Source organism: Monodelphis domestica, chromosome 6 (assembly GCF_027887165.1).
Source record: "Monodelphis domestica isolate mMonDom1 chromosome 6, mMonDom1.pri, whole genome shotgun sequence".
NCBI classification, from domain to species: domain Eukaryota; kingdom Metazoa; phylum Chordata; class Mammalia; order Didelphimorphia; family Didelphidae; genus Monodelphis; species Monodelphis domestica.
In genome coordinates this window covers 59,700,481-59,712,762 of record NC_077232.1, presented here as the reverse complement: position 1 = coordinate 59,712,762, position 12,282 = coordinate 59,700,481, and the positions used below count along the sequence as shown (strand labels likewise).

Genomic DNA, 12,282 nt, shown 5'->3' with positions numbered 1-12,282 from the left:
CTTTCCTAGTCCTCATTGCTCATAATCTTTCTGAATACTCATCTCTTTCTTTCCCTGACTTCCCTTATCTGCAAGTATCTTCTTCCTCATCCCAAGTATCTGATGAATTATCAAGTCTTGTTGCTGCCATCTCAATATATCTCACATCTAGCTCCTGCTTTTGATTCCCTTAACAATCACTGTAGCTCGGATCCTCATATCTTCTCACCTAGACTAGTGTCATGGCCTTCTATTAGCTTTGTACCCTCAGTCTAGCCCTTTTCTGATCTACCTTTGCTCCCAAGCCAGCTCCTTTTATTTGTTTTTGAATCTCAATCAGAGCCACAATACCTCAACATCTCTTCCCTAAACCTAAACTTTCCTTCCTTTCCCTAGCCTGTGGCATTTAATTGCCAATGTTAGTATGGCCAATGCCATCCTTAATAGGCTATTCATAATTAACAACACCAGCATCAAACTTCTTCTTTGGCTGGGTTCTAGAGATTCTGGAGTTCCATATTTCTCCTGTCTTACTTTAGCTCCATCATAGTACTTCATCTTTCTCTCTCCTTTACTTCCAAAACATTTTGTTCTTGCTCAGACGGTCTAGATTCCTGTTGGCAAACCCATGGTATGTATGTCAGAGCATGCACATGAGGACATTTCTTACATCACCTGCCCCTCTGCCAAGGAGCCCAATGGGAATGCTTCCTCCCTCCCCTGTCTTGGGTAAGGTGGGGTGCTCACATGTGATGTGAGTGTTGTAGTTCAGGCACTTGATCTCTAAAAGGTCTGCCATCACTGGTCTAGATCATCTATAGATATCCATGTTTTTACTCATGTAAGTTGGATAGTTACTGATGCCTAACTGAAACATCTTTGTTGGAAAATTGCCTTCTATACTAGCAGACAAGTCATTTTCTTCTAATCAATCAGTTTTTCTTCACTTTCAAGTCTTTTTTTAACATTATTTTATTTGGTCATTTTCATACATTATTCATTGGAAACATAGATCATTTTCTTCCCCCCCCCAACCCCTCCCCTAGCCAACGCACTATTCCACTGGGTATCACATGTGTCCTTGCTTGGAACCCATTTCCTTGTTGTTGGTATTTGCTTTAGGGTGTTTATTTAGCATCTCTCCTCAATCACATACCCTCCACCCCTGTGGTCAAATACTTGCTTTTCCTCAGTGTTTTTACTCCCATGGTTTGTTCTCTGCTCGAGGATAGTTTTTTTTTCCTCATAGATCTCTGCAGATTGTTCAGGGACATTGTAACACCATTAATGGAGAAGTCCATTATGTTCGATTGTACCACAGTGTATCAGTCTGTGTACAATGTTTTCCTGGTTCTGCTCCTTTCGCTCTGCATCACTTCATGGAAGTTGTTCCAGTCTCCATGGAATTCCTCCACTTTATTATTCCTTTTAGCACAATAGTACTCCATCACCAACATATACCACAATTTGTTCAGTCATTCCCCAATTGAAGGGCATCCCCTCATTTTCCAGTTTTTGGCCACCACAAAGAGCGCAGCTATGAATATTCCTGTACAAGTCTTTTTCCTTATTATATCTTTGGGGTACAAGCCCAGCAGTGCTATGGCTGGATCATAGGGCAGACAGTCTTTTATCACCCTTTGGACATAGTTCCAAATTGCCCTCCAGAATGGTTGGATCAGTTCACAATCCCACCAGCAGTGAATTAGTGTCCCCACTTTGCCACATCCCCTCCAGCATTCATTACTTTCCTTTGCTGTCATGTTGGCCACTTTCAAGTGTTTACATCAATTCTTTTGCATTATTACAATCATCACTATAAGCAGCAACTAGACCATATTTGAGTAGATATTCTTCTGCATTTTTTACCAGCTCTGGAATAAGTAGCTGTCTTTCAGCCAAAGTTCCCCTCTTCTCAAAGAGAGCAAAGTTGGCATCTGCTGCTTCTGACTATTCCTCCCTCAAGAAATTGACAGGCTGGAAGCTATTCTTGAAGTTTTCTTTTTGTTTATTTAAACTCTTAGTCCAATGTTCCATGTCTTTGGCAATCTGCTAGGCCATTTTGCTCTTTGGATCTTTTTCTTTTCTTCCCTTCTTTGGTGGAAGGCAGGCCAGTTTGTTGTTGGGCTACACATTCTGCTGCAGACACGCAAGTCTCCTTCTCTCTCTTCTAGTAAAGATATTGCTGGGTCAAGGAATAATAAAAATATGGAGAGCCAGGCGGATTGGTGGTTTGATGAAACAGTTGGGGACTTTGAGATAATATAGCTGTGGAAATAGTGATGCCTACTGCTCTAGTACAGTAGATTACTATTCTCCACTTCTCTTGCTTGTTGCCAATAAAACTGCTGATAGATAATCTTGTGAATACTGGGCATACTGAGGTTAGTAATCTAGGCCTGACTGCAGGTAATTGTATAGACATACTTCAGAGATCTTATGGACTCAGTTCTAGACCATTGCAATAATTTGAAAATATAGCAAGTGAGTCACATTAATTTTTTGGTTTCCTAGTGCATGTAAAAAAGTTTATGTTTTCACTAAACTACAGTCTATTAAAAAAAACAAAACACTTACCTTCAGAAATCTTAGAATCAACACTAAGCAACAATTCCAAGGCAGAAGAGAAAAAAGGGCCAGGCAACTAGGGTTAAAGGACTTGCTCAGGGTCACCCAGCAATGAAATATCTGAGGCCAGATTTGAAACCAGACTTCTAAGCTCTAGGCCTGGTTTTCTATCCACTGAGCTACCTAGCTGTTCCTTATACTATAGTCTATTAAATGACACATAACATCATGTCTTTTTTTTTAAATCAATGTATGCACTTTAATTTAAAAATTCTTTATTGCTAAAAAATGCTAACCATCATCTGAGCTTTCGGTAAGTTATAATCTTTTGGCTGCTCTTGCCTTGATGTTGCTGGCTGGTGGCTGATCAATGTGTTGGTTGCTGAAGACTGAGATAGCTAAGAAAATTTCTTTCTTTATCTTTTTAAACCCTTATCTTCCATCTTGGAGTCAATACTGTGTATTGGTTCCAAGGCAGAAGAGTGGTAAGGGCTAGGCAATGGGGGTTAAGTGACTTGCCCAGGGTCATATAGCTGGGAAGTGTCTGAGGTCAGATTTGAACCTAGGACCTCCCAGGAAAACTTAAAATAAGATAACAATGGAGTTTGACACATAAATGGGTTCTTCCTTTCACAAAAGATTTTTCTGTAGCACACAATGCTATTTGATAGCATTTTGTCCACAGTAGAACTTTCAAAATTATAGTCAGTCCTCTTAAACCCTGTTGCTGCTTTATAAACTAAGTTTATATAATATTCTTCAATATTGCTAGGTCTCCAGGGATTGACAGACCAGAAGAAGAGGAGAGCAGAGAGAGATGAGGAATGCCATTGTAGCAGCTGGAACACACACACATCTTCATCTATTAAGTTCTCCATCTTATGTGAGTGAGGCTTCTGGTGCTCCAAAGCAGTGACAATAGCAACATCAAAGATCACAGATCACAAGAACAGTTAGAATAATAATGAGAAAGTTTGAAATATTGCAGCAATTACCCAAATGTGACAGACACAGAGACGGAATATGAGCACATCCTATCGGAAAAATTATGCCAGCCAGGATTGGGCAGGATTCTAGATGATAGGTCATCTGAGGTAACCCTGAGGTTGGAGAACAATGCTGCCAGAAAATGACAAGTAAGAAAGAGAAACCAATTCTGGTAGGAAGATAATGAATTTGGCTTTGGACTTGGTGGAGTTTGAGGTGACACTGGTGGAGATATCCTGGTGTTAGATCAGAGGATTCTTAACAACAAATGAGCTCTTGAGGATACCCAGTACTATAGCCCTCTTATTTTATAGCATAGGAAAATGAAGCCAAAAGGAGAAGGAACTAACTGAAGTTTAAAAAGCTCCTACATGTTGAAGCTGGGAATAGGACCAAGATCACCCCTAAGTCAGTGGCTCCCAGAAATGGATATTGAGAGAGAAATCCAGACTGGAACTATAGATTCTGAATTTTAAAAAAAATCATTACCTTCTGTCTTATTATCAGTTCCAAGACAAGAGCACCTGGGTTAAGTGACTTGCCTAGCATAACATGCCTAGGAAGTATCCGTGGCTAGATTTGAACCCAGGTCCTCCCAACTTCTGGACTGGCAGTCTATCCTCTGAGCCACCTAGCTGCCCTCAAATTCTGAAATTCTGCTAAGGGAAGCTCTGAGGATGGGTACTTTTTCAAAAGAGAGAAAAGATAAAAAGAACAGAAAATTGTTAGAATAGAATTTCTTTCTTAACTTGTCTCCATGGGAAAATTCAGGAGTCAGACACTGGCAGATCCTGAGCCTGGGGCAACCACAGCTTCTTAGCTTATCACAAGCTTCTCAAAGAACTCACTGAACATCTTCAAGGTTGAACTCACAGCTGGAACACTTGAAATTTAAATTTTTAAAAATAATTTGAACTGGGAGGGTCTTTAGAGGTTATCTACAGGTTATTTCTGAAAGAAAGGCTGACTAGACCCAAGGTAATCATATCACACACTGCTATTGATTGTTGGCATTCAGTTATTAGCAGGACCCAAAGGACATGCCTGCTGTGGTTCTTCCTGTTGGTCAGCAGAAGGTTGAGGTGGCTAAACGAGTTCCATCATATTTGAGCAGGAGAGGAAGCCAGGAGAGACAATAAAGACCTCTATGAAAATGAGAGCAACAGTAGATGTCAGAGACATGACTCGAACGCATGCCTTCCTAACTCTGGGGCTGAAGGTGGGGGAGGAGGGTTAAGTTAATGATCCTCTTATGGTAGATGAGTGCAGGTCCACTATTGAAAAGTTCTGGGGTCTGGTAGGAAACAAATTCGGTTGCTGGGGCTGAGGGTGGATGGGGCTCCTGCATGCCTTAGGTGAGCCCTGGTGGCCTGGTCTGGCCCAGCCCAGCCAGGGACACTGAGTGCCAGAACCAAGGGCCAGGCTAACTCCTGCCGGAGAAGGAACGCGGGAGGGAGGGAGCAAGGGAGGGAGGGAACGAGGGAAGGGAAAGGAGAGCGAGAGCTGCCTCAAATGCTTGAAATAATTCCGCTTCCGTTTGGAAAGGGGCAGCTTCAGTCTCCGCCGCCGCCGCCTGCCCTGACGCCTTCTCCTTCGGTGCGCCCCAGTCCAACCCGGCCCGGCCCTCCCGGAGCTCCGCTCTCTGTTCCCCGCCATGGCAACCTCCCCCCAGAAGTCGCCCTCGGTCCCCAAATCCCCAACCCCCAAGTCTCCCCCGTCCCGGAAGAAAGATGACTCCTTCTTGGGAAAACTTGGAGGAACTCTGGCCCGAAGAAAGAAAGCCAAGGAGGGTGAGTAGGGCGCGGGACTTCGCTCCCGGGGGCTCCTCCCCTCACCCCCAGCTCGGAGCCAGCCCAGTCGGACAGCGCCCTGAATGGGGCGGCCAGGGCAGGGCAGGCCAGGCTAGGGCAGGGCTGGGCTGGGCAGGGCAGGGCTGGGCTCGGGGGCCGGGAATAGCCAGGCTGGCTCCGCGTGCGTCGTAGGATGGGGGCTGCGCTTGGTGGGGCTTTGCGACCCTGGAGCAAGCCCCAGGGCTGCTATAGGGGTAGGGGGTGGGTGGGAGTGGGGGTTGTGTGTGTTTCTCAGTGTGTGTTTCTCTGGGTATCTGTGTGTGTTTGTATTTCCTGGGAAAACGTCACCCTGGAAAAATGCGGGAGCTTGGAGCGGCTCCAGGGCCTGCCCCGCCCCCCGCTAGCCTATCCGGCTGCCCGGATGTGCGCTCCTTCTACCCCTGGCCTGGTTAGGCCCCTACCCGGTTCCCTGGTTGCTCCTTGTGCTCCGCGCCGTGGGGAGCCCAACCAGAGCTGCCAGGCTTGGCTCGTAATTGGGCACTCTCCGTGCGCCCCTCCGTGACTTTTTTAAAGGGGGAGCACACCTCCCTTCTTCCCTAGTGAGTGAGGCCGTGCCGGATCTTCCTGGAATGGCTGGGAGAGGCTGGCGGTGTGGATTTATGCGCCGCCACCGGGTTCTGGCAGTTGGATGGGACCCGCCTGCCTTGCATTTCTCCTGCCTGATGTTTGCTAGATCCTTTCCTCATTTCCCGAAGGAGGGAGACCGAGACTGGGTAAAGTTATACGTTCCTTGGGACAGTCATCCCGGCATCCATCCACTTTCAGAGAGTACAGGGTCTTCGAGAGCCAGGGCAATATTTATAATGATGACAGTTGATGAAAGGGAGCCCAGGTGAACTTCCCAAAGAATTTTACACCTTTTCAGCCCTCTGAACTGAGGACCAGTGATATTATTAACCCCATTCGGCTGATGAAGAAACAGGAGAAATGAGGTGACTTACTTCAAGTCACCCAGCTTCTGAGGCCTAGGTCCAACATTATCCTTTCTCCTTTACTGTACCATTTTAAAATATTCCCTTTAGCAGAGCTAAAAAGATCCAAAATCGCTTACATTTAGTGGAGGTCACTTTGGCTTTCAGGCTCTTGATCACACCTTTCCGAAGGAAGAAGCTGAAAGTATCCCCCTCCTAGATTTGCTGACAACAGAGCCCAAATGAGGGAGGGGTAATGTCATGTGGAAGGTTTTATAATCTGTAAATGGCACACCTGGGATTTTAATCCAGTCTAGTCAGGCTACTTAGTCCCAAAGCCATTGTGCCAAGCACTGGGAATTTTTTTTAAATGCAGTTAGTCAATAAACATTTATTAAGCACTTCCTAAGTATCAGGAATTGTGCTGAGCTCTGAGTATACAAAGAAAGGTAAAAGCCAGCCCCTGCTGTCAAGGAACTCACAGTCTCATGGGAAAGATGACATGCAAACAACTACATACACACAGGATGTATGCAGGATAAATGAGTTCGATCACAAAAGGGAAGTCACTAGAATTAAGGGGATCTGGAAAAGCTTCCTTAGAGAAGGTAAGATTTTAGCTGGGATTTGAAGGAAACCAGGGAAGAGAGAAGGCAGGGAGGGAAACAAGGAGAGAATATTTCAGGCTGGAGGGCCAGTCAGTAAAAATACTGGGAGACAGAGTGTCCTGTGTTAGAGCAACAGGGAGGCCTGGGTTACTGGATAACCAAGTGCATGAGACAACTGGAAATGTGGGAACGGGTCAGGGTGTGGAGGGCTGTGAAAGCCAAACACAATTTTATACTTGATCCTGGAGGTGACAGGGAGCCACTGGAATTTATTCAGTAGAGGTGGGGAGGTGGGGTTAGAGATTGTCATGATCCTTAGGAAAACCACTTTGACAGCTGAGTGGAAGATGGACAGGAATGATGAGAGGCGTGGCAGGCAAACCAACAAGCAAAATTATAGTATCTACTGCCCTTGAGGAACTTATATTCTAATAGAAAATATAGCATGCAAATGGGGGTGTACATACAAGATATCTAAAGTGCATGTGGAAGGTTATACTAAATGAGAGGCATTGAGTACAGATGGAGGGATTTGTTCTGTCTTCAAGATTGTCAGAGAAGCAGGGAAGCAGAGGTGAAGAGGCAGAGCTTCCCAGGCATAAGGATCCACCAGAGAAGATTAACCCAATATGGCCATGGGGTGTTATATAAAAAGAATAACAAGAAGGCTAGTGTCTCTGGATCATAGAGTATGTGGTAGGAAGTCAAGTACAGAGTAACTAGAACAGCAGGCAGGGGCCAAATTGTGAATGACTTTAAAATTCAAACAGGATTTTCTGTTTGATCTTGAAGGTAATAGGGGAGTCACTGAAATTTATTTAGCTTTGGGGAGGGGGAGGTGGGCATTAGTGTGATATGATCAGACTTGGGCTTAGGAAAATCACTTTGTCAGTTAAGTGGAAGATATTTAGAAATGGAAAGAACAGTTAGTCCCATTCTTTTATGGATGAAGAAACTAAAGCCTAAAGAGATAAATTTTGGGTTGTCATGAAGAAAAAGAGAACTTGTTCTGTTTGGTTCTATATGGCAGAACTAGAAATTATGGGTGGAAGTCATAAAGATGCAAATCATATATGTCTCAAAATAAATTAAAACCATCAAAAATGGAAGGGCTTGCCTCATGAGGTAGTGAGCGTCTAGTCACTTGGGGTTTTCAAGAAAAGGCCAAGTAACCATTTTCCAGGTGTCATTGAGGGGACTTTACTACAGGCAGGGCTTGGACTAGCTGGCTTCAGGGGTTTCTTTTAAAAAATACATTTTTTGAAGCTTTTTGTCTTTTTATCACAGGCATTTCAATTCCTCCACCTCCAGAATAAACTTCCCTTGTAACAAAGAAACATGATCAAGTGAAAACATATGATAGTGCACGCCATATCTGTCTTAGTGGTCAGTCAATTAACAGACATTCACTAGATACTCTGCTGAGCTTGGGCAGCTAGGTGGCACAGTGAACAGAGTGCTAGGCCTGGGGTCAGGAGGAACTGAGTTTAAATCCAGAATCAGACATGTATTAGCTGTGTGACTTTGGGCAAGTCACTTAACTCTGTTTGCTTCAGTCTCCTCAGCTGTAAAAAAAAAAAAATGAACTGGAGAAGGAAATAGGAAACCACTATGGTGTCTTTGCTAAGAAAATTCCAAACGAGATCACAAGAGTCAGACAGGATTGAAAAAAAAGCTAAAATCCAAACAAAAAACCTCCAGACAGAACAACAGCAAGTGCTAAGCTCTGGTAATACAAAAAAGACAAAAAAAACCCCTCAAAAACAATCTCTGTCCTTAAGTAACTCCCAGTCTAATGGTGGAAACAACATACCAACAACTATGTACAAACTACACACACACACACACACATACACACAGAGTATAAACTTGAGATAATCTCAAAGGGAAGGCACTAAGATTAAGGAGAACTGGGAAATGCTTCTTTGCAGAAGATGAAACTTTGGTTGAGACCTGAAGGAAGCCAAGGAAGCTAAGAGTCAAAAACGAGGAAAGACTGAGTTTCAGGTGTGAGGGACAGCCTGTGAGAATGCTGGGGATAAAGAGATGGAATCTCATGTAGGAGAAAATCAAGGAGGTCAGTGTACCTGAGTCACCAAGGACACAAGAAGGCTGAAAAGATAGAAAGGGATTAAGTTATGAAGGGTTTTAAAAACCAAAGACAGGATTTTATATTTGAACCTGGAGGTACTGGGAAACACTGGGATTTCTTGAATTAGGAGCATAATCTTGTTGGATTTGTATTTTCAGAAGATCAGTTTGAGAGTTGACACTCAACTGTCAGACCTGAGGCTGAGCAACTAAAAAATGGGCTGTTTTCATTATAGTCCTGGCATGAAGTGATGAGCAACTGTACTATGGTGATGGCAGAGTCAGAAAAGAGAAGATGGCATCCAAGAGAGATATACATTGAAATGCAGCCTGGGGCTCAGATTCAAAAGGTTTGAGGAGTTCGGGCATTATTCCTGCTGTTTATCAATATTTTTGGCAGATTTATTAAAAGTTGACATTGTTTCCCTGTCATACCTGCCATTCATAGTATTCTAGAGCTAGATGGGACCTTTGAGGCCACTGGGTTTAACCTCCTCTTCTTTTTACAGAAGAAGAAACTAGTATCTAAAAAGAGAAGGTGACATATACAGATTCACACATGGGTTAGTAGGTACTTAATAAATGTTGAATTAGCCAACCAATGAGAATACAAAACAAAACAAAACAAAACCCAATAACTCCTGATCTGGGGCAGTTTACATCAGTTGTGTCTGACTCTTCCAGACCATACATAAGAGCATACCAGATCCTTGTCCTCCATTATCTCCCAAAGTCTCTCCAAGTTCATGTTCATTGCTTCCATGACACTGTCTATCCATCTCAACCTCTGCCATCCCCTTCTTCTTTTGCTTTCAATCATTCCCAACATCAGGATCTTTTCCCAGGAGTCCTTTCTTCTCATTATGTGACCAAAGTTTTTTTTTTTTTTAATTCTCATGCAAAACCCACTTCCATATTGTTCATTGTTGTAAGAACAAACTAATACCAAACCAAAACCCTCAAATAAAACCAAAGATCCACTGATGGGAAAGACGACTCCAACAGTCCTTTCTCTGGAGGTGGAGAGCATTCCCTGTCATAAGTCTTTCTGGATTGTCCCAGATCATTGCAGTGCTGAGAGTAGTGGCCAATGTATTTAAGCTTTATTTTCAGTATTTGTCTCCATTGAAGAGTCTGAGTTTATTTAAATATTGACTGATTTAATTTCCTTACTGTCTAAGGGACTCTTAAAAGTCTTCTTCAGCACCACAGTTTGAAAGCATTGATTTGGCAGTTTTCCTCATAGTCCAATTCTTGAAGCTCTCCATTACTACTGGGAAAAACCCAACTTTGACTATATGGATCTTTTGTCAGCAAGGTGATGTCTCTGCTTTTTAGTAGGCTCTCCAGCAGTAGAAGTCATAGCTTTCTACTATGCACAAATGAATAAATATCATACATGTGCAAATACACATATATGTACATACAAATTTTATATGCACATGTATGTATATATGTGTATGTTTATATAATATAGATTAGATTAATAGATTGATCAATTGATAGAGTTAGATACTGATCAATCAATAGAGATTGATAACTAGAGATAGATCCAGAGAAAGAGAGAGCCTAAATCTGTGATTTTACTGATATAAAAAACTACAAGGTGAGGAAATCGCCAATATCATTGCACATTTGTACATTCTCTGAAACACATTCTCTCAAAGCACTGCCTAGAGCCCTGTGTCTATGTGACTTGCCCAGGATCACACATCCAGCCTGTAGGGTTTGAGGTAGGACTTGAACCGCAAGTCAAATCTGAGCAGAAATCTAGCCACTATACCATAGGTGCCTCTTTAAAATATAGTGCAAAGTTACAAAGTATACAATAGAAATACACAGTCAAAACAAAGTAATTTCAGGGGAACAGGGAAGAGTTCTAACAACTAGGGAAGGGCAGAGAATAGTGTCAAGATCAAGCTGGTACAGGAGGTGGCACTTGAGCTGAGCCTTTAAGGTAGAGTTAGGTGGTATATTCAAGGCACATTAAAGGGAAAGGGATACTGAAGAAGAGCAATAGACCAGTTTGAGTGGACCTGGACATTGTGAAGGGTTTAAATAGCAAATGGAGTCATTTCCATTTTATCCTAGGGAAAATAGGTATCCTCTGAAGTTTTTGTGAGTATTGTAAATTTGTGAAATTTGTGAATAAATGAACAAATGAATAATAGTTAGCTTGTGGATGACTATATAACCATAGGAAAGTAAATTAATCTCTTGTTGCCTCAGTTTCCTTAAGAATTTCACTATCTACTTCTAACTTCCCTTTCCAAATTGATTATGCAACAACATGTCCCTACCTCCCATGCCCACACTTTTTTTTTTCTCCATCCATGTTTTTGTCCAGGCTGTCCTCCATGCTGATAGTACTCTCCTTATTTTATCCTTTGGGAAGCCCTACCTTCCTCTAGGCTTGGCTCAGGTCCCAACTTCTTGCTTGACCTTTGCTGATTTCCACCTCACACAATAACCCTCCTTGTGAGAGCCCTTCCACCTGAAATTGCTTTTCATTTTGTACTTACATTTCTGTGTATGCGGGATAGCATCTTGACAGCTATGAGGAGGTTGGGTTAAAAAGATGAGAGACTGAAGGCAAAACCACCAATAAAGAGACTATTGCCACTGTCCCTTGAGAGGTAATGAGAATCTGAACTTGAAGATGGGCTATGTGAGTAGAGACAAGGGGACAAATATATTGGAGAGGTTCAATCAACAAAACTTAGAAATGAATTGGATATTGGAAATAGAGGTAGTTAGGTGTTCCTATGGATAGAATACTGAGTGTAGAGTCAGAAAGACCCAACTTCAAATTCTGTCTTTGGCACTTATTAGCTGTGTGACCCAGACCAAGCCATTTAACTTCTTTTTGCCTCAGTTTCCTTGACTATAAAATAAGAATAATAGCAGCACCTGGCTCACAAGATTCTTGTGAAGATCAAATGAGATGATATATGCAAAGCACTTAGTGCAGTGCCCAGCACATAGTAGTTATTACATATAAGTTAGCTATTATTATATTGGTAATAAGGTAAGAATAAAGAGTTGAGAATGACCAAGAGTTTATAGACTCCAATGACTAGAGGAGTGGTGAGATGCCCTTGGAAGAATTAGTGAAGTTAGGAAGAGAGAAGGATTTCTGGGAAAGATAACGTACTCTCAGGCATCCAGAGTTTTAGGAAGCCTGCAGATATCCAATTATAGATATATAATGGTCAGTTGGAAATGCAGCATTGGAATTGAGGGGAGAAACTAGGACTGGATAGTTAGATCAGGGAGCCATTTGCCAAG

The 12,282-nt window shown here is 42.7% G+C and overlaps 1 protein-coding gene and 1 pseudogene across 1 annotated transcript in view; one reads left to right on the top strand and one right to left on the bottom strand.

The window, feature by feature from the left end:
- Window positions 1-232: 232 nt before the first annotated feature.
- Window positions 233-2,849, bottom strand: LOC107649245 (RNA-binding protein 5-like; annotated as a pseudogene).
- Window positions 2,850-4,866: 2,017 nt separating this feature from the next.
- Window positions 4,867-12,282, top strand: part of PARVA (parvin alpha) — a 175,370-nt gene continuing 167,954 nt past the window's right edge. Inside the window, exon 1 of the mRNA XM_001367582.4 lies at window positions 4,867-5,324. Within this exon, the coding sequence (XP_001367619.1) occupies window positions 5,189-5,324 (136 nt within the window). The 5' untranslated portion in view covers window positions 4,867-5,188. The remainder of the gene's footprint in view (window positions 5,325-12,282) is intronic.